General features: G+C 39.3%; 1 protein-coding gene across 1 annotated transcript in view; it reads left to right on the top strand.

Moving 5' to 3' along the window:
- Positions 1-1,682: 1,682 nt before the first annotated feature.
- LOC124283072 (cholecystokinin receptor type A-like) overlaps positions 1,683-23,223 on the top strand; it is a 64,084-nt gene continuing 42,543 nt past the window's right edge. Inside the window, exon 1 of the mRNA XM_046719092.1 lies at positions 1,683-2,622. Coding sequence (XP_046575048.1) covers positions 2,190-2,622 — 433 coding nt within the window. The 5' untranslated portion in view covers positions 1,683-2,189. The remainder of the gene's footprint in view (positions 2,623-23,223) is intronic.

The following is a 23,223-nucleotide window of genomic DNA, read 5'->3' as shown; positions in this document are numbered from 1 at the left end:
AATCGTATGTTGTTAAAGCTAACTCACTCACCCATTCACTGTGTCTGAGTGGGATGCAGATTTAAACATGGCGTGTTGGTGGGCTATGTCTAACATAATCATCCACACACAGCTATGTCCCGATACGACTACCTCTGTCAATGATGATCTACTTACAGATGCCTCAGTGCAGATCATCAACTATAACGTAATAAGACAATGTACCCACACACGCTCTTTAAAGTGACTTTTGTGTAAATCAGTTGGATATACGTACAGGTACATTCCATTGCGAAATATGAACTGAACCTTCAGCTTGAATAGTGTATTGCCCAGGCGTTTCCGCTAAATGAGAAAACAGGTGTACCGTATACTTCAGTCTCTCCTGTTCGGCTACGCGGAACTTTCCTCCCTACTCACAACCCCATGCCATTCACTCACTCACTCTCATTCATTTTACACGGGACACCATAGATCCTAGTGTTCCCTGTATAACGTGAAAACCAGAGAATAATCAGTCTCGAATATCTGCCGAAATAAATCTCCTGGGTTTAAAATGAAATAGTGATGAAACAGACATATGAATGAATCACAGACTGACGGAACGATTGACCTCGACGAGGTTTCCCTATGTTATGGATCGGTACGCCACGAGTACACACGGTCTAAGTATTTCGAAGGGTCGATGGCGTATACAAACCTCCAAAGTTAAACTTGGAACATTAAGCAGCCTGGAAGGTTGATTCTGACCAATGGAAACTTAACCCCTCAACTCCTGTTACCTTCACCCACCCAACCAAGCACACCCCTGCACAGAATCCCATACCACCAACAACCATCCCTCAAAACAACATTGAACTTTTACTTTGGAACTGCTAACTTACGGGCCGTTGTGACAAGCCTGGACTACTGCAGGGGATTGAGGAGCCTTTGAGCCATTCATATAATACGGGCTTCAAAATAGCTATCATTGATAACGTTGCACTCTGACCGAGTAGCTTAACTCACGTCAATCACAATCAACAACCAACAGTTTTTTCAGCGGCTTTTACATACAAATTGAATCCCGACTATATTACTGAAAACATGACTACAAGCAATGCCCCGCGCGAGATGCAGCGTCCGATGTAATTGATGAGGGCAGTACTGTTATTAATCAACGAGACATTGTCAAACAGAAACTCAATGGGAAGTATTTACACATACGATCCCGTTATCTAAAACAGGAACACTATACATGCAGCATGAACATAATTCAATAGCACCGGGGAGATAGTTTTAGGGTGTGAGCTTAGACATTGGTGATTAAATGAGTGTTTGAGTTAAAATAATCACAGCCCGTGTACACAACCAGCTGCAATGCTATTTCCATCCGACCCAGAGGCACAACAAGGGCTCTTACGTAAGTGAATTTGCAGGACTTCATTCTGAAGTACAAACGATGAATTGTTGGAGCAATACGGCACCTCTGAACCGTTGACAATCTTCCTACAAGGCTCTGCAACATCAACAGAACCGGCATTGTGATAGGCAGGAATATAGCGCCCTAAAGTGCTAGCTGCACGTTCAATCTATTGATTTTAAGGCGGGCGAACATGACAAACCCTCCTACTCGACGTCAATCAAAAGTGAAAAACACGTCTCTCTCACGTGTAGTTGGAAATATGTTGCGCTCGCTTTAGTACCTTACCGGTGGGCGACGCTGCTCGCCTAAAGGCGGTGCTTATTGACGGAGGCTGTTACTCTACATGATTCTCACTGGTGAATTTCTGCTGCACGTCTGTATCAAACCCACACGCCGTCCTCAGCGAAACAACTTTCAGCTAATTTGATTTCTTCATTACGGTCACCCTAGGGTTACGCCGGACGTTTTATGGATGTTTGTCTGAGGGTTTCAAAACAGCTTCTCGATGCAATGGTTTCAAGAGTGGATCTCCAGTTTTAAACCTGACACACGTGAATTGGACGGGGAAGTGATAGTAGTGTAGTCTAGATGGATCTCTATTAAATTTGGGATATCCTCTACCTAACACTTGCGAATTACAGTTGCAAAACATGCAGGGACTGGCAATGAGTTCGGATCTGTGTTAAGGAAACTTTTAATGACAGTTTGATACAACGATGATAGAAGATTAGTAACACGCTTTTGAGGAATAGTTGTGTTATCTGTGCTTAACGTTTCTGAAACATTTACAGAAGTACCTTCAACCATGACGGACGTGAAGTTAAACTGTACCGACATTACATCTGAGGCAATCTCCCAGGCCCTGTGTAATGTCTCGGAGAACTTAATTCATACATTGTCCCAGTCGTACGACAGTGGCTTGACAACTACATCACCCGGAAACGACAGCAACGGGACACTGTTCCGACGGCGTCCCATGGCCAAGCCACTTGAGATGAACATTCAAATTCCGCTGTATGTGATACTGTTTCTTCTGTCGGTGGTTGGGAATATCCTCGTCATTGTGACGCTCATACAGAACAAGAAAATGAGAACAATAACGAACGTGTACCTATTAAACCTATCTATTAGCGACTTGCTACTAGCTGTTTTCTGCATGCCTTTTACCCTTATCCCCATGGTGCTCAAAAACTTTGTGTTCGGAGAAACTATGTGTATTACCATCCGTTATCTACAAGGTAAGTACTACACTGATTTTAATCTAAAATATTAGCAAGCATTCTGCACCTGTTTTCCTGTAAACAGATTATATGGATTTGTCCTCAAGACAATTAATTGACGTGAGGTTTTAAGGATTAGCTGACGTTTTGTTAAATCCGATTGTCTGATTTTTTTGCAACCAAACAAGCTTGGTTGGTTAAGAATACTTTAGCAATTGTTGCAATCAAATGTTTTAAACATTTCTTTTTAATGATGCTTTATTGCTTGCCTGAACCATTCCAGTGACCTATTGAAAAGTGACTTTTAATCAGCCCTTGACTATGATTTCATGTGACAGACATTGATTTTAACGTTATCAGAATCAATTAACTTTTCAAGGCAATAATTATCATTATGACGACGACGATTATTATGATGATGACGCTGACAATGTCGGTATCTACGTGTGGGTTTAAACTAGAATGTTCCGAGCATGTGCTGTTCAATAAGGTGGAGTTCGACTTAATCAGTTGGCGATATATGCATGTATCTCCCAATGCGAAATATGATAGCCTTGAACTTTAAGCTTGAATTTCGAATCTCTCGTGATTGTGTATTTTGCTAAATGAGGAAACAGGTGTACCGTTCAGTCACTCTACTGCCCGCTTCGCGTTCCCTTCTTACTCCCACCTCCGCAATCCACACACTACAACGGTACCACCCATCTATCCTCCACACACACACACACACACACACATGCGCCCGCCCGCCCGCACACGCGAAAACATACACGAAAACATACACGCACACACGCACACGCACACACGCACGAACTTTGTTTAACATCAAACACGTGCCGTTGCATAAGCTCTTTACAGTGCCATAATAAACATTGTACGTTATTATCCACAATGGTGATTCTCAGAGATAGTCATCTTACCAACTGGCTGGAACGGATATACATGTATAATAGAAACCCATGAGCTGAGGTGAAATGTGGTTTAACGTCGTACTCGAGAATATTTCGCTCATATGACGACGTGGATGCGTAAGTATGTGCCGCTGGTTTTATAGTGCTAACCCACTGAGATACCATGCCGCAGTTAACCATGAATACCCCACTCAGACACATTATACTGACTCCAAGCCGACCAGTCCTTGTTGTACCCACTAATGCCGAGCGCCAGGCAGGGACCAACAAGTACCATATTTAACGTGTTCTGGTATGACTCGGTCGGGGATCGAACCTGCGATCTTCCGCTCTCCGTGCACCACTACACCACAGAGGCAGTACTACAACCAATGAAATACAACAAACTGGATATTATGATAACGTATTGGTTGACCAATCTTGCAAAACAAGTGTCATTATCCGGGAAGAGCCTGAATGATTTATTTGGCCTACAAGTAGCGGTTTGTAGGCAAGAAATTTGTATTATAATTTGAAGATTCACAGTTCAGACACTATTGTGTACCGTGATACTGCGACCCATCTCTTTCTCAAGACATCACGTGCCCATCTCTTGTCTTGAGATACTCACTGCTACATCGAAAATCACCATTTGTACTTGTACCACTACGTCACGACTGATTACCCAGTTTTCGTGGTGCCATGTTTACCTACCATCATACAAGGCTGTAAACTTTATTTTCACCTGCAGTTTATGGCAAATCTTATGATATCGTTCTTTCAAAAGAATTGTATTTTAAGTGATTCCAGACCTTGAAGTGATTTTAAGTAGCACTTAGTAATATCTAAGTAATATTCCGCTCTTACCGAGAACGGGCTTCACTTGGTTTACTTGTGGGAACTCGAACACTGGTGTTCGGTGTGACGAACGAACAGTTCAACCACATCGCCACCAACTGCTGCATACACATATATAAGGTCAAAGTCATAGAATAACTGGTCTCGATTGTAGGATGAAGTGATGCTATGGAGCGTGAAAGACAATACGCTAGTGAAAATCTTCATAATTGACACCAGGTGTTCGACAAGTGGTTTGCACGTCCCGCACTTGTCTGATCACAGACATATTGAGACTCATGAATTTGAAGCAAACTATTCTATGTATCTGCCTCCACCTTACCTCATTATCACAACATCACTGGATTGTCTGGCCCAGACGCGATTATTTACAGACCGCCGCACTCAGCAATATTCCAGCTATATGGCGGCGGTTTTCGTAATTCTAAGTGGAAGAAATATTGAACGAAGCTAAAGATTATGAAGTATAGTTGTCTTCTGACCGAGCGCAGGATACTTAAAGAGGCGTTAGATCATACCGAAGTGGACATCTCTAATCTAAGTCTAGACTTTGCCATCAGTACCTTGGGTAACTTTGAGACTGTCTATATCATATGATGTATAACCAGTTGGAGCGGGCATGGTCTAGCTTATGAAACCTGAGTTAGGAGACAATTCAAGCCTTATTTTGATGGGCTCTTTTCAAATGTGTATGACTGCAAATTTGATTCTGTTAGCCATTCTTTATGTGAACATTATTCATATCAATGAATGCTTTCCGAAGTACTGCAAGGATTCGCATCTGCATTCGTGGGATGTCTGCGTCGTCTGTTACTTTGAACTCCCCCCCAATTAATCTGGCGTTCCACAATGGAACTGAAATATAAAGTGGCGTTAAATATATATTACATAATTTCCAAAGAATGATATTCTCGATTATCGGCCGAAACAAATGCCGTTAAGCGCAAACTTACAGTTATTACAGTTGCCACACATCCACTGTATCTAACTGAGTTTTCTCTTTCATGCAGTCTCTTTGACTTGATACACTGGGCACCCTGAAAGTACTGAACTATTCATATGTGTGCGGCCTCTAGATCTCGGCTATGTGACGGACACATGTGATGGCTAATCCGACTGCTGACTGTTGATGCACATTTACATCTTTAAAAAACTTTCCAGAATTGGGATTCTATATCAGCTATACAGCAATACATCTCATTCACGATTTCTCTCGCTTGACCTATCGACCACGCGTGTGTCAATGATAGTTTAGACTACTGGTTATAGTTGCATACTACTCTTTAAATACAGCCATAAAACCTTTTCATATTCACAAGAAATCCAAGGAAACAGTTCGATTTTACGATCCCGACTATAAAAAACGTTTTTTTTATGAAAGCAATGAATATAAATGAATAAGCATGAGAAAAAATCCCAAGTTTGTCAATTACATGCAGCCACAGATACAATAGTATTATATCAAAATGTTAAAGGCAAGGACCTCCTGTAAGTGTCTGGAGAGTACCAGATATTTATAAAGAATGCACGTTGTTATGAGTGTTTTGCAACCACAAATAAGCCAGATAACTGTTTGAAAGCATCTAGAACATTTTTTGTGAACGTTTTCCGTGTGTAAGAGTAATATAAGACAATAAAACAATGCAACAGAATATTGCAAGGAGCTTGGCAACGTGCATAATCTCCCATTTAGCTTTCTCTGGTAAACCTAGACACATTACTACCGCAGGGTGTAACAGCTCGCTTCAGACATTGCCTCTGAATAGCCTGGAGAGGCATTGTATGTTTATTTCAAGCTATCTATAGAAGAGAGAATCGTAATGATGCCGTCTTTATTAGGTAACGCATGAGAACTGCATCAATCAAGTGGCCCATTAGATATCATTGATCTCAACTCTCTTTCAAAGCTGCATTGTACGGAATACTATAACTTGTTACCGTTGAAACCTGAAGTATTGTAAGATTCGTATGGAGAAATTTTGTTTAGAGCGGTGGTATGCACATACATTTCGTCTATTGATCGACAAGTCTGCATGTTCGGCACACATGCAGCTCGCATCTGAGAACATGTGAGGTAAATATTTGCCTTCCATCGAAAGAGGCTCAAAGGCAAAACTGGGTTGAGGATGTTTATGATCTGTACACTAGTGATTCAATCTCCTCTGTAAAACATGCATCTTCCTTCATCAATTCTCACAGTTTAGTCCTATTTTGAGACGTTTAGCAACATTATTGATTAGTTTTAAAGACAATATTACTCAGAGCCATTACATAAGATCGTAATACCGTGATACGACAATGATCGCTAAGTGGGATGGTTCCTGGCTCATAGCATACCATCGTACGCTGAATCCGTGACTGCTTATTGCTCTTGCCACATGTTCTAGGTATGGCTAGGTTATCCTGTACTGACCACCATGCCTTAGTTGTAACGTTAACATTGCTGACGTCACACAAAGTCGATATAACAGACTTGTTGAAAAACATACGAACTGTTCCATATTAAGCACATTTTTCTCTCTACCTGCATGTATAAATATAGTCAAACGACTAAACATTTTCCAACAGCTATTCCGAAATTGTGTTTATGAATCACTATCACGATGATGACACAAGATGAGTCCCTCAAGTTTAAATTAGGAATTGTATTCAATCAATATCACTTAATATCATCAGGAACATATTGTTTTGGTCACTGATGTGTAAACACATAGACACAATACTTCATTTATTTGTGAATCAGGCAAACAATACGATGTCTTTTAATATACAAGCATACGTGGACTTTATATTCGGTACGCATGTGTAACTCTTGATTGTATTGTTAGGTTGACATGAATATATTAACGCTTTGACATTGTTAATCACGCTGATGGGAATATATAATGTCAACGCAAAGAATACCCAGTCTTGAATGTCCTCATAAATAGATTTCTTTCGGTTTAAATGGCCACACAGCTATTAAAATAATATGAATGGACCGCTGAATCTCATTGATGCCACCAGGCATGTTCATATCGATGTCATGTGTCATGCTACTAATCAAGCCATATATACACTTTTCGTATTGTACGGACAGATTGAAGAAATCATTAAAAGTATGAGCGAAAATGCAAAAATGTTAAAATGTGACACAGCCCGAAGTGTCGTCTAGAAGATGTAGTATCATGTAAAACAGGCTTCATTGCACGTGTTAACTTACCGTTTACATAATATCTTTGAGGGACATATTTCTGTAACAATAGTTAATTTATCTGGGGCAATCTCATAGTGCAAGGATTGTTCTGTACTATTGTAAGTGTTCTCCACTATCGTTTTAGATGTTGCATTGATATTACCATACACTGGAGTAATTTATCAAACGTTGAATCCATGAATGATGAGCTATATATAGTATGACCAGAAATTACTGAGAATTTTAGGAATATGTTTCATTGGATTTCTAGTATAAACAACCTTGACCAGCTATCAAATGTTGGTTTCATTCAAGAGAGACAACTCCGTTAATCCTTTTTCATTAGTTTGTGAAGAGTTATCCCCTTTGTTTACTTGCTAGCAGACGACATTTTCAGTGATCTCAGTATGGATGATTTAGAGAAGAGGAAGTTGATTTTAGAGTATTATAACAAGGTCATCAGATCAGCTAAAATGATTTCAAGTAGAACAGGCATCACTTTGTCAACTGTTTATCGTGATTTGAAAAATATTGCAAATGGATATGGCACTGAGCACCAGGGAGGCGCAGGTAGGCCCAGAAAATTGACAGTCGGTGACAGGAGGCGGCTTGGTATTCTTGTTTCTATAAACAAACGAAGGAGTTTAGAAAACTTAAGGCTGGATATGATTGATAGATGAACTGTGGCTGTCTGTAAGGCGACAATTAGAACTGAGGTGCATGCAGTAGGTTGGCAGAAAAGTCGAGGAATCCCATCACCGATCATGAAACCTGAACAAAAGGAGCGAAGGTTGAACTGGTGCTTACAGCATAGAAATTTTAACTGGGACAATGTGTTTTTCTCAGATGAAAGTTCTGTGTGGCTGTTTCCTAATACACTGAAATTCTGGACCAAACAAACTGAAAAACCTTTGTATAAGCGCCCAAAGTACAGTCCGAAATTTAACGTGTGTGGTGGCATATCTGTGTTAGGGGCAACGCCCCTCTGTGTATTTGAAGGGAATATGAACAGTGAGCGGTACACAGATATTCTCGAGGGACATTTACTTCCATCTGCTCACGAGTTGGTAATGGTAATGTTTTGATTTTCCAGCAGGACAACGATCCAAAAAATCGTTCAAAGCATTCACAGGCCTGGTTTCGGACCCAAAATATGACATTATTAGATTGGCCAAGCTATAGCCCTGACTTAAATCCAATAGAAAATGTTTGGGGACTTATGAAGGAAAGTGTCAATAAGAAAAATCTGACAAATAGTGCTGAAATGAAAGAAGAGGTGGTCCGATATTGGGACAGCATGGACCACGACTTTCTAAGTTCTTTGATCAGTAGTATGCCCCGCCGCATTGAAGCCTGCATTGCTGCCCATGGTGACTTGACAAAATACTAACTGTTCACCTGTCTTTGAATCTGGAGTTATGTTCTGCCTATATTCACATTTAATGCGTGAGTAATGAGTGAAACAAATATAAAAAATACAATCTATAAATTCTCAATAATTTCATGTTGTACTGTACATATAGCCGTTCCAGGTGGCCCTACCGGTGTACCGGATCTCCATGAAAAGCCGCCAGTATAACGGTTTATCCATTATTTATGTGTCTGTAGTGGCCTATTGATGTTAATGGTGTCAATTGCCGTCAGCTACCGTAAGCCCACTCTACATCATCAACTCTACATTTGCAATGCGTTTTCCCGCTGGGTATCGCTTTAGCGATAGTGGTCAACGTACAAAGCTAATATATTCCATAGCGCAATTTCTAAGAAAAATATGCTTATTAACGATTCATCTTCACTTGCAATCTTGGTACTTAAGCAAAAAAATATATAAAACTGGCATAATGAAGACGATTATTTTGTGAGCCGAGTGATTATTTATATATTTATGGAATGAAAGAGATGGCTATTGCCATATTGATGATGTCTAATCCATTAAGCCAAAGTGGTTGGGAAGACCACTAGATGTAATTATGCATGCCAATGCTATCATATCATGTGGGGTAAATTGCATCCGTGTGTAACTGTATCGGCACGTATACGACTTTCTATAGCCGTCTTGCTCATAATTAATGTTGTCTGCAGACTTTTGTGTCTTCTTTCAACACATTATACATCGATCGCCTGTATAAAGAGAAGAAAACTCTCACAAAATGCCATATCGTCAGTTATAAAGGAAAGCAAAACGCCATTGTAAGATTGCCGTATGATGTTATCGATGGAATATGGCTATTCAGACATGTAAATGTACATTGTACTAACGTACGTGTGATGACATATACGTATCCATATCTAATGCTCATACACAGTTTCTTTTACATACATATCTGTGATATTCTAGTTGTTTTACTGTCCTTCGTCGGCAGTTTTTTTTTTTATAATATACATATATTTCATTTCAATATCAAATGTTCTCGTCACGATATGGCTGAAATATTGCCGATGTGACGTTAAATATTAACTCACTCATACACATTTTCATGTGGTTTGGTGAATGATTGTTTCGTGTTTGTGTTCAAATACATAATCGATCATAAATATAATAACTGTTTTGGCTCTTTGGAGTGATTGAGTAAGTTAGTTGTCTTTTACGCCGTTTTTCATCTTCACCATTTATGTCAAATGTAATGCACCAGAAATGGAATTCACATTTTTTATCCATGTGAAGAATCGATCCCGAGCCAGCCCTCAACCAATAGCTAATCTCGTTGGACTGACTGACTGACTGAGTTTGGTTTTACGCCGCTTTTAGCAATATTCCAGTAACATCACGGCGGGGCACACCAGAAATGGGCTTCACACACTGTGCCCATGTGGGGATTCGAACCTGGGTCTTCGGCGTGACGAGCCAACGCTTTGACCATTAGGCTACCCCACCGTCCCTAATCTCGTTGGAAGACGTGAAGGAGGCGGTGAAGACATGCTACAAGTACAATATAACATGATTACACAATGCCATTTAGAAAGTGGACAAATGTAGCATTTGTTATATTTGGGATTACACTTTCTTAGTGAAGTACAGATTCTAGTACTTTGGGGGCTGAGTCCCATCCGGGATTCGAACCCACACTGTCAGAATCAGGCACCTGATCGCCAGCACACAATATCAGCCGCCTAACCCGCTCAGCCACCGTGACTTCCACAAAAATGGAAGTCGGACAATTGTTAGCCTCGGCCGAAAGCTATGATTACACAATGCCATTTAGTTCCATGTGTGCATATATATAATTACGGGCATGCTAATATGAAAATGATCATACAACTTCCCAAAGTGGCATTTCATTTCAACCATACACTACGTTTACCAAGGCTGTGCCTTTCAACACCAATGCGATATCAAATATGATATCTTGAAACCTGAAATACGTATACATTTAATTACTCGAGCAATATCACTACCGCTCTGTTACTTAACGTTTGCACTGGAGTTTAAACACCCATCTGTCTGTCTGTCTGTCTGTCTGTCTATCCCAAGAGCCTCCAGCCTCCCTGTTGTATCAATATTAATATGCGTAGCAGTGTTCGCCAAGTATTGGCGCTGCCAAGACGTGACAAAACGCTATCATACGTGTAAATTATTAATCCCTAATTGGCAAGGAATGGTTCTGCCGGAGAACACTTCCATGTCCAAATTCAATATCACACCCTTATGGCGATCGTGATTCGAAGATTAATTAGAATTTTTAAAGATTATGAAGGAAAATGGATACGAAGTTTCGTGTGGTTTGTTTTGACATGTACGTTACATTACTCCTGGGTTTGTGGGGACGCTTGATTGTACATAGCATGATATGTTGACGTATATATAGCTCCAACAACTCGGCATGCAAAGCAAAAGGATTGTTGATTGGTATCAATATGGTCCACGGATAAATTCAGTTGGTAGGCAACTGTTTTTCCTTTGAGGGAATCGTAATGCCATTGGCATATTTTCGATGAATGGTATGTGTGAAGTTATTCCATTGCCATTATCTTGGAAATAAAAAACATTACAGAGCTGATAGATATTGCTGAACTAATGAAGTGGTATCACACATTCTCTATTTGCTTGAAAACGATGGAAAGCCTTATTACATGTAGTTTGTTTCCGATGCAGCCTCTTCCGACACTCCGTTTGACAAGAAATACCGGTACGTAGATGAATGTTGGAAACGAAGTTGTACTGTAGCCTATTTCAGTCAACACATGTACTGACTATTTAAATACTATGTATGATACATGCTAACGAAGAGATATTTGTGGATGTCACCTTTTTTATTATCATGAACACAACGTTTCGGAGTATATCCTTAATCCTTCGTTCACCTAAGGAAGGAGTAAGGATATACTACGAAACGTTGAGTTCCTCATAATAAAGAAGTTGACATCCATAAAACTCTCTTCCTTCTGTGTATCAGTTCTAAATGCAATTTAAAGATATGATACATGCTCTCTCAAATATATATAAACGACTTAACGCATTGGGCAAACCAAGTAACTAGAGCGTTGGTTTGTGACTTCGCTTCTTCCCGTCTTGGGAAGTGTTACTTTGATATTTATAATTATAATATAAGTTTGATCAAATATAGAATATTGCAAGAGTTCACGTTACAGAAACAAAATGAGAAACGAGTGAACCTATGATCAAAAGCGCTCCTCTGAAACTTCTATTGTATTCACCAACTTTTGTTTTGTTCCAAAATATACTCACATTAACTGATGTTTGTAAAAAGACATTACTGGCAGAGAAAATATTCGGAACATCTATTCTCTCCAATTTTTATATCGTTTAGAGTCTCTGTATGAGAGTAACCTTGAAGACCTAAACACCCATTATACAACCCATTACGACTCTAATCTGAACAGAGCTAATTTGGAGTCTGGAAACTAATATCTTGAACATATTTAAAATACATTTGGACGGTGTGGTGGAATCAGGTTAATTTACCATTGCGTTTAACATTATTGCACCTATATGAAGTCGTATAGGTACGTCTGTGTACGCGTGTGCGTGCGTGCAAGGTGAACGATATCGCAGGAACGTCCCGAACAATGTACCTAGTTGGATGAAGCTAAACCAAGAAGAGAGGGATGGATCGTGAGGCATATTGTGTGCATGCTGTTTTCTGTGTATGGGACTTTACTGGTTATATGAAAGGACAGGCAGCGAGGGTAGCCGAGTGGTAAGTGTTCTCGCTCCAAGCCGAAGTCCTGGGTTTGAATCTCGACATGTCTGCAATGTGATGCCCATTTCCGGTGTAACCCGCCGTGATATTGCTGGAATATTGCGGCGCAAAACCTTACTCAATCACTCACTCACTCAATGAGTGCAGCGGAAAGAAATATGTCTGAAGTGCACTGGCATTCCACTGAGCAGTGAACATAGGTTGAGGTACTGAATGCATACATTCTAACACCACCCTTCACCTACAGTAACGCTACATGCTACGCTTCAGGTGCATAATGCAAATGAAATGAGAAGAGATATGCGACAAAGAAAAAAGACCTAAGTAGTCTCGGTAATGATCATAATGTCCGCCAAAGTGATGCTATCATCTAAATCGACCTTGTTGAATTCAAAAGAAGGCATAAACGGACCACCAATTGAGTTAACAGACTTAAATCGCCTGAGTAGAAGGTACGCGCCGTTGATAGCCACTTAATCTGTGTGCTGTAGGTTCGATTCCTTCATACGACGATGTCCCGTGTTGTCTCTGATTGATCTTCAACATGCATCATGAACGTTATGAGTTCCGTCTAGTATCTTTCAGTCATCTCATAATGATCTAACGCTTTTTGGAAAAGAGTGGATGAGTATTTACCCGATACTTTTGGATATCTTTATAAATGTTTCCCTTGGCCCGGTTTCACAAAGAGGTAATTGTGCTGGGGCATCTCATAGCCGTGTTCAAAAAGAACCCCACATCTGTGAGTAAATGGAGGATTAAATCGGTTTATGCATGTCATTCCCTGGTATTTAGTCTACATTCATCTTAACTCCAACACTTTAGCATAACCCTAATGATGCTGATGCTTTATTGAACATGTCCCGACAGCCGTTATTCGATCCCAGTGCTCTCTCAAATATGCTCTCTCAAATATATATAAACGACTTAACGCATTGGGCAAACCAAGTAACTAGAGCGTTGGTTTGTGACTTCGCTTCTTCCCGTCTTGGGAAGTGTTACTTTGATATTTATAATTATAATATAAGTTTGATCAAATATAGAATATTGCAAGAGTTCACGTTACAGAAACAAAATGAGAAACGAGTGAACCTATGATCAAAAGCGCTCCTCTGAAACTTCTATTGTATTCACCAACTTTTGTTTTGTTCCAAAATATACTCACATTAACTGATGTTTGTAAAAAGACATTACTGGCAGAGAAAATATTCGGAACATCTATTCTCTCCAATTTTTATATCGTTTAGAGTCTCTGTATGAGAGTAACCTTGAAGACCTAAACACCCATTATACAACCCATTACGACTCTAATCTGAACAGAGCTAATTTGGAGTCTGGAAACTAATATCTTGAACATATTTAAAATACATTTGGACGGTGTGGTGGAATCAGGTTAATTTACCATTGCGTTTAACATTATTGCACCTATATGAAGTCGTATAGGTACGTCTGTGTACGCGTGTGCGTGCGTGCAAGGTGAACGATATCGCAGGAACGTCCCGAACAATGTTCGTGATACTCTAATGTACGGTCTTGAGGAGAAGTAATCCTTTTGATTTCAAGCATAAGACATTTACCGTGACATCACATCACATACATCCTTAAAAGGACGCCATCTTTATGGCATTGAGCCTTTTATAGTTAAAGCAAAATTATCCAGAAACAATCGTAGAGAAGAGGTTCTTTTAACCAGACTTCCTCTTGGGCATTGTGGTCTTGGTGCATATCTAAACATTATTAATAATGATATTCCTGCAAATTGCACAGTGTGTAATCGGCTAGATGATGTGGCTCATTTTATACTGCATTGTCAAAAATATGTAACTCATCGTAAGGCGATGGTGGGATCTTTGACAGCGCTTAATATTGACATCTCATTGACTGGACTGTTGTGTACAAATAATATCACTCGCAATGATGTTCAGAATGTCATTCTTACTTACATTAAAGCGTGTGGCAGCTTAACTACTTTATAAAAGTGCATAAACTTAGCAAACCTTTATGATGGGCAAGGTGTAAATGGGCCCAGTTGCCCGAACACCTATCAAACTTTCAATTATCTATCTATCTATCACATCACATAACATTGCTTCTAACAAAGGTAACATACGATATATAGAAGTGAGTGAGTGAGTTAAAAGTTAACGTCACATCGGCAATGAACAGATCGACGAGAACAGTTGATATCAATATTCAAATCAATAAATGTATAACGTAAAAACCTGTCATCGAAGGACAGTAAAACTACTAGGATATCACAGCTCTTAACTTAAAACTAGTACGCTATCATAAAAATATATCACGAGAGACAACAGTACAATATATGAACGGGCTATAGATCACCAGCAACTGAAGGTTGATCACCATACTAGGGACCATGGGGACTTACAGTACCTTTGCTACATGTATGACCCTAGTTGGATTTACACCATCCCTTCAGCTGTTGGCGATTGTAAGAAATGTTAGCCAAATTAAAATCACAAGAAAACTACGTTTAAAAATCCGGGTGAGTTTAAATTGACTTTGAAAGTTGTGGGACTTACGTACCCTCTCAGGAAGACAATAATTTTACGATACTTCAACCCCCTTTGAGGGTACAGCCACTAACAATCCGATATATAGAAGCTAATGTATAGTAGTCAAATAATTATTACCCATGAGGGTAGAAAGTATATTAAGTTTAATACCACACTTGGGATATTACTGATTTGTGTTTCGGATTGGTCAGTGTGTTGATACACTGATGGGAACAATGCTATACATTGTTAATGACGACACACATGGTCGACATTGTGGACGTCGGCTGACTTTAGGTCGGTCTGTAGCCAAAATGAAACCGTACCTGTAGCCGAGAAACATAGAGCTGTAAATTCGTCCAACACACCATGTTCAAGCAGTTAATTAAATTCTCAGTTTACGACAGTTTTATCGACATGAACATGAAATAAGCTAAATATTACCAGTTATGCGGTTTACAAAAATGTCAACAGCGAGTTATTTGCTTGTATGCATCAAAACATTTGGCGCAGGGAACAACATTACTCTACTGCAATGGACTGCACGTGGACCTCCCGCTTTTTGTCAATTTGACACTTAAATGAAATCATCCTTATTTTGAGTAATGCTCAATAGGGAAAGTTACAGTACACTGAATAGAGACCAGTCTCATTCTCTGGTGGTGAAGTTTTACATTGAGTGAAGTTTCTCTGTAGTCTTGTCACGTCCATGAAGTTTTTCTATTTTCTTTCTTAAAACACTCGAGACTCCTCATTACGGATTAAGCGTCCCATGTGAATTAAAGTTGTAAGTCCGCTGCCAATGATCCGACGCTTTATTTAATTCCTTCACTTGGGACTGTAAATCCATAATGTTTCGTCGCTCGTTAGTCATTCAATGAGCCTATTACGAACTGTGTAAATTAACTCTACTGTAAATGTTGCTCGCTCTGAGTTAATTATTTGAGATTGTTGGATGTTTTAAGAATACGACCGCATTTGGTATATGCGTTAACAGTGCCTCGCTACATCAAATGGTATGATTCATCATCGTTAAAAATATCTCAGTACAACATACTCCATATAATGTTTCGTGGTGCAATACGTTGAAATTGAGATTCCTGTTACTTTCAATACAGGTGGCAAGAGGTTTGTGACGTCACTTCCATTCATACAATGTAGTCGGAATTGTACAATCAGCTCTGCTTTTAAGAGAGATTTCTTACGGACGTGGAAAGAGTTTTCCCGATATTAAATTATGTGTTAGCTGGTTTTAACGCATGTTTGAATAGTATCTCAATTAAATAAAAACGACTCTGTTTAATTACCAGGTCAAGGAGCCACGGACTAGTTCAGCCAAACATAAATGCGCCAATACTAAGCAGGAAGTTCTCTTGATTCCACAAGGCGGTGGCTGTCACTGCTATAATGTCCCATGTAATGATAACTGGAGTAAGGTCCGTGCAGCCCTTTCCAGATCATTCTATAATGTTCTGTGGGTCAGAACACGGTGGAAGCCTCTAGAAGGCTATTTGAATAACGAGCAAATCTAAATGTTGCAGACCATTGCCCCTTATTGAATCTATAGGTACAAGGTATGACAGTTGAAACATTGTTGCACAATGTATAGCACTTCACCGAACCCTGTGAATACACTGATGTCTGCCCAGTACCACACAACGACGTTGAAACTCACTGATTCAACGTCACCAAATGCATTACTGAATTAACTACAATATGGACTGTCTCGGTAAGGTGCGTTCAGTATTTGATTAAAATTCCATTACTGTCTGTCTTTCAACTTTTGTCGTTCCTTCTCAAAGCTTCATCGACCAAAGTCACTTCATTATTTGAGAAAGAAGAAATGACATTTCTGACTGTTGTAATGGAAATGTAACCGTCACAATGAAGGATTACTTTGAATGGTACTTGTTGTTAATTGAATAATTCTGTTCTGCATTAATCTGGCCTGTGGCCATTCTAAACATGAAAATATATCTTCGCCAAAGTAGAGAAGTGACGTTTGCAGTTATAACGATGACTCTGTGAAATGAGTGCGGTTGGGCATGTAGCCATTGACAGGGCGAGGTGATGTGATGTGAAATATGGTACGTTGCGTTCAGGATCTTTGTACTTATGTGAATGGCTGCTTGTACTAGCTCGGACCAATGCTGGTTTTATTGTGCTAACTGAAATACCATTCCAGATACCATACTCCGCTCAGACAGAGCCAACCGGGCCTTGTTTGATGCCCGTAGTACAGCCTGGGTTAAAACAACCACCATATGTTGGAAGTCCACCAGAGATACTACCCGAACAGTGTTTTAATTAGAGGTTGGTTGATGCATGTCATCGTGCCCAGACATATGCTCGTTGTCACTCATTAGATTGTCCGGTCTAGACTCGATTATCAGGGAAACGGTTCTATTCCTATTGTGTCGCTATAAGGACAATGACTCCTTGGCCATCTTACACAATTCAATCTTTGCTCTACGATTATTGTAATTCCTTATGTTGCTATCTGAGACTTCAGCTATGGTTGCATTCGATTCACACAAAGCTATTGTAGGCTAAGATCATTGTCAGCAGCAATCAAAACTTAAGATTGATCAAGACCAACCTTAAATAACTACGATCATTATAGGCTTGGAATACAAATGAAACAATCGCGTTTACGAGAGAGACGTTTCTGTCATTATCAGTATCGCGTTCAAACACTGACATTTCATTTGGTTAAACTTAGCGATTCAAATTGACACTTCGAGCGCATTGCAGACTTAATCCACATAGTTATCAAGTTAAAGGCCTAGACTACAGTTTCCCATTTGAATCTATGCTAAAAGAAGCGATAATTTGTATACCTTTCTCATACTTTGGGAAGGATTAAAAAGGAAAGTGTCTGGAAACTACTGTAATGACCTTGGACCTTTGGTTAACGTAGAGGCAGCTGAGCAATCCTGAATGGAGTGACTTCCCATACGGGTGACGCGATCCCGCGTAATATCGTTTTGATATTTGCACAGTGTAGTGTGTAATTTAGTGATTCTCGACGTAGATTGGTCGATCGTATATGTTTTACATTTTCATTGGATGCCGGAACTACTTTCACACCACTGCATTCATTCATAACATAAAGCTCGGGACAGTGAACATTAAATTCACTCGGGACATATTTCACTCGTACCTCGTTGGTTATTCTCTAAGTATGCAATGTCCTAACGGAAAAACGTTACTGTGCATAACATAAAAATTGCGCGAAATAAACCTGGCTTACGTCCAATCAGTTCCAGGACTGTGCGCAACCGACTGAGGCAGCACAACATCCGGTACCGACGGCCTGCAATACGTCCAATATTGCGCAAACGTCGCGGCATGTCTTGCCTGGTACAAACATCATCTACGGCACAGGGGACACGATTGGGACGGCGTTTTGTTCACTGACGAGTCGAGATTTCATGTGGACAGTTAAGATCGCGTGAACAGATGACGAGGTGAACGGTACGTGCGTTTTTCTAAGACGACAGTTTGTTGGGTTCAGCGTAATGGTATGGGCAGCCATCACATCTAATGGTCGGACACAACTTGTCATTGTCAGTGGCACTCTGACAGGTCTGGGATGAAATCATTGGGCTTTATGTGCATTCGTGTATTCAAGGACAGAGACGTAACCTCACGCTTCAGCAAGATAATGCCCGTCCACATGTTGCTCGTGTGGTGACTGATTTCCTGAGACAGTCGAACATTCCGGTACTCTCATGGCCAGCTGTTTCTCCGGTCCTGTCCCCGATCCAGTGCGCATGGGATGAAATGGAGAGACGTTTATGTCAAGCCAAGAATTAGCCATTGGCTGATTATCCTGTCAACAGTTTAACTGTGATTAAGGAAAACGCCACACCACATCATGTTATCCTTTCTGCATTAAAAACAACTGGCATAACATCAAATAATCAAATAATGCACTTACTTTATTCCAGTAGTATATATGACACATCTTTCCTCTCGAAGTACCCCTTTCCTTTCGTCTTCTTGTTTTTAGTTCACATTTTGTCAATGTCTTTATGTGCAAAATTATGGGGATTTTTCATCAGTTTTTACTTCGAGAGTCGAACGGGAAGTCTTTTTTGGTGTAAATTAGCATTTGATAAATATGCAAAACCTCAACTGGGACGAGGTTTTACAACAGGTACTGAATATTTAAAGAACATGTTGTTTAATAATGATTACCAAATACATATGGTAAAACATTTTGATTGTATTGGAAATACTGGTTTTATAACCTTCAAATGCAATTATGCGGTGTATTTTATAAAAATAAAATTTAATGTTTGTAAAAGTTTTCAATTCATTTCTGTATTCAGTACAGATGTAGGCCATCGGTCTACGATGCCATCTCTTATGTAGTATATAGTCATTATAACGCAGCGTAGAGATCAGAATGATATTAACATTCAATACATTCAATACATGGTAAATAGATGGAGCTCAGTTTCTTCAGTTTCATTTGAAGGACACATTACAGTGATGAGTGGTCATGTGAGTACAGTTATAACAGATTGTTACAGATTTGCATTCATGTAAGAGAAAGTTTGAACAAAGAACAATGACAACATTTTCTTAGGTATGAATACTAAATATTTAATACAACGTGAAGATATCTTAACCAGTTTCGTCATGCAAAATGGATTACAGTGAGTTGTAATGGCAGCTAATGTTCCATTTACCAGAGATAGGAGTTCAAACACATTAAGACATTTGTATTGCAACCGAGAGGCGAAGGCGTCCCTCTGTCGCCTTTAGTTTGTGTACAAGTGATATATAAGACTTAGGAATGACAGTTATAAAGCTGACTGTCAGTAGCTGAGATTAGTTATAACTAAGGTTAGTTTATGCAAGTGGGACCAGGTAGATGGTACCGTTCTGTGTTTATACATCCCAACATGACAGTATTAACGTTCCATGGGAAATAAAAGGTTCAGCTCAAGCCGGTCTCTGGAACAGAGAGATACCAAGTTTATGTTCTGCAGATCTGAAAATGTCTTTGTTTATTTTTGTCCGATGATACAATCGCTGTTTGGTTCCTTGGACATCTTACACAATTCAATCTAGGAGATTCCATTCAGTATGTATACTACCCATCAAGTGCTAGTATTCAGACTCACTAGTGTAAATGTAGCCACTTACTTCAGTCAACTGTTGTAAACTAGATTTTGCCAAAAATCCATACTGTTTAAAGGTGCTGTTTACACATGAACTGATGCATTGTAAAACAAATTCATAACGTTGAAAAGATTATTGTCATGAATTCAATAAATGATGAAACTCAGTGAATTCTTAACCAAACTTTACACCAAAACGCAGCGGTTCACATTCACGATATATGCACATGCTTTTCAGCAATTTGATGCATGACCCTCGTGCAATTCATCTGAATAGGGTTTGCAGTTGGTTTCCCCAAGTTAGTTGAGAAATCAATCTTCGATGTAATATACATAACATATTGTGAGTGCTTTAAGTTGGTCTAAACTTTTGATGTGTAGTATACTAGTACCAGGGGATACGTTGTCAAATAACGTATGTGATGTCAAAAAGTAGTTCCAAATGGAGGCATCTTTCAGGTTGTTTACTACAATAATGCCATCGCTTACACCACTGCCATTTCACAGACAATATGCGTGATATAATCAATCAACATTATTATTTCAGATTTTGATTGATGAGCGCATATGTTCCCTTGGATAAAACACGTGTTTATAATTACACCGTAACATAATGATAGTAAAATGCAAAAGACAGCCTTGCTGCTGGAAGAATATATTCCCGTACCAGTAATGTGGAGAGACCGTTCAAATCTTCTCCTGTAAGCATGACGTTAACTCCACACCTTTGTAATTTGCAGTCCCATTAGCTGGATGTAGATACACATACGTAACGGAACTTGATCGAGGTACCGTAGGGGTTCGTTTTGATCTCACGAATAATGAACCATGCACCTGATCGCTCTTGAAATTAGAGAAAATATGCGTACAATGTGGTTTAATTCCTTGAGTTGCTGGGAGGTTAAGTAATTAATGTGTTCTGTCATCCTTCAAACATGTCGGTCATCCAAGACCCTAGACTATTTGGTCATTTATTCCCTCTTTTAATTAAGTAAAAGAGCAGATCTACAGTAGGGGGTGTCTTGTCGTAATATAAGTTGGTTCATTAATCACGTTTGATATCGGTTTACGGATTATTTGACAGGCATTATTACCAGAATATATTGGTATTGATGAGACGACTGTGTCCTTCCGTCCAGTTGCTGTGGATGTTTTTTGTGTGTGTTTTTTCTGGCTGTGACCATTAGACATAGTGATTTACAAATATCAAGAACAGCATAAACTGTAGCAGATTTACCATCAATATTTATTAAGCGGCCAATAGTTCAAGAGTTAAAAGGATGTCATTTGATAGAGTTACAAGAAACAGTTGATGAATATATGAGTTCAGTTAATGCTATTCGCTCATTTGTTTTACCTTTTAGTACGTAAACACACTAATGAAATTCTTTGGGGTCTAGATATTCCTACAGTTCTTCGAAAACTAATATGACAGCTTCACATGTGCCTACGTATACGATTGGGTATCAAAACTGTTAATCATATAAGCTTCATTTTTTCAGAATATGTGGTGGGATTGTCAACCAAATGTCATGAAAGCTGGGATATAACTATTAATTTGGATAATCTCAAGGACAGACAAAGTATACACATCTGATGTTTTCAACGTTGTTACCTGACACGCTAGATCAGTAGTGACCAAACATTGTCAACTAGCTCGAAGAAGACGCTGAAATGTGAAGGAATAAAACCAGTGTCAATATCTTCGTATAACCAGTGATATACGGCAATGCAGGCCGTTATGTAATTACGTGGTATGCGTAGTTTACCCATTCCAGCAGAGTTTCAATCCCAGTCTTTTCCCGCCGATCTCTCAACGATCAGAACCACACCCGTGCTCGTGAGTTTCCCAACCTTGCGTCTTGTTAAGTTTTCAAAGGTTGTTTGTTTCAAAATACATACTCTCCCCTGAAAGCCAGTTATATTCAACAGGCACGTTCTACAAGAACATTTACTAGAACAGTTGGGGGCCCGAAATATTTGGCTGTCAAACATTCAGACATACATTGTAGAAGGAAGGAAAACAAGAAGTGTACAGAAAACTATGTCCAGGAAATAAATACAATTACAATTGGGACCTGACCTGTCAGTGGGTGACCACAATGGATGTACTTACTTCAATTATATGTTTCACAGTTACCTAAACGATTACCTCTTTCTCAACGTCTGGTGTTCCTATTTCGAGAAGCGCCCAATGCCAAAACAGCAATATGCCAATCTGCCACGTGTGTCGTAACGACACATATAGACCAAGACCATGTTCAATAAAGTAGCTTTCATCCTACAACTACTGCAAACTGTTGCGATTGACTTACGATAGTCAAAGTGCTAAGATAGTGCTTGGTTATCGCCATTAGGTATTTTCGTTTTTAGCAGATAATGACATGTTGGCGACGCTGTACAAATCTCTTTACAAAACAGTAAGTCGTGATAGGAAAGGTATAGATATTAAGTTAGTGTTCTTTAAATTGTATTGGAACAAAAACCTTGAACAGCTTGGCCTTCCAGTAATGGTATGGATTCTCTACGTCATACTTTTCTTATGAATGATGACCGGTCTGTATTCAGAGTATATAATACATGTACTTGTACATGAAATGCAGTAAAATTCAATGGTTTAATTTAAATTTTAATCTAAGTTCTAAAGGACAAGGTATGATAAGGGTGGTTTTTGGCCCACAAACAGAATTGGCTGAACACATGTTATTTGTTTAGAGACAAAATAGCTTTGCATAAAAAAGCTATTTTTTAAATGATCTGAGGCCATAATTTCAATGCAGAGGGGCCCAAAATAGGTTTTATCAGTTCCCCATGAAAAATAACAAGAAGTCTGAAATATCAGTGTGCCATAATGACTTATATACAACTATCAGTTTATTTACA

Source organism: Haliotis rubra, unplaced genomic scaffold, assembly GCF_003918875.1.
Source record: "Haliotis rubra isolate DU_JTF1 unplaced genomic scaffold, ASM391887v1 Scf31, whole genome shotgun sequence".
Lineage (NCBI taxonomy): Eukaryota > Metazoa > Mollusca > Gastropoda > Lepetellida > Haliotidae > Haliotis > Haliotis rubra.
The sequence above is the reverse complement of the archived record's forward strand: the minus strand, read 5'-3'. Positions and strand labels throughout refer to the sequence as shown.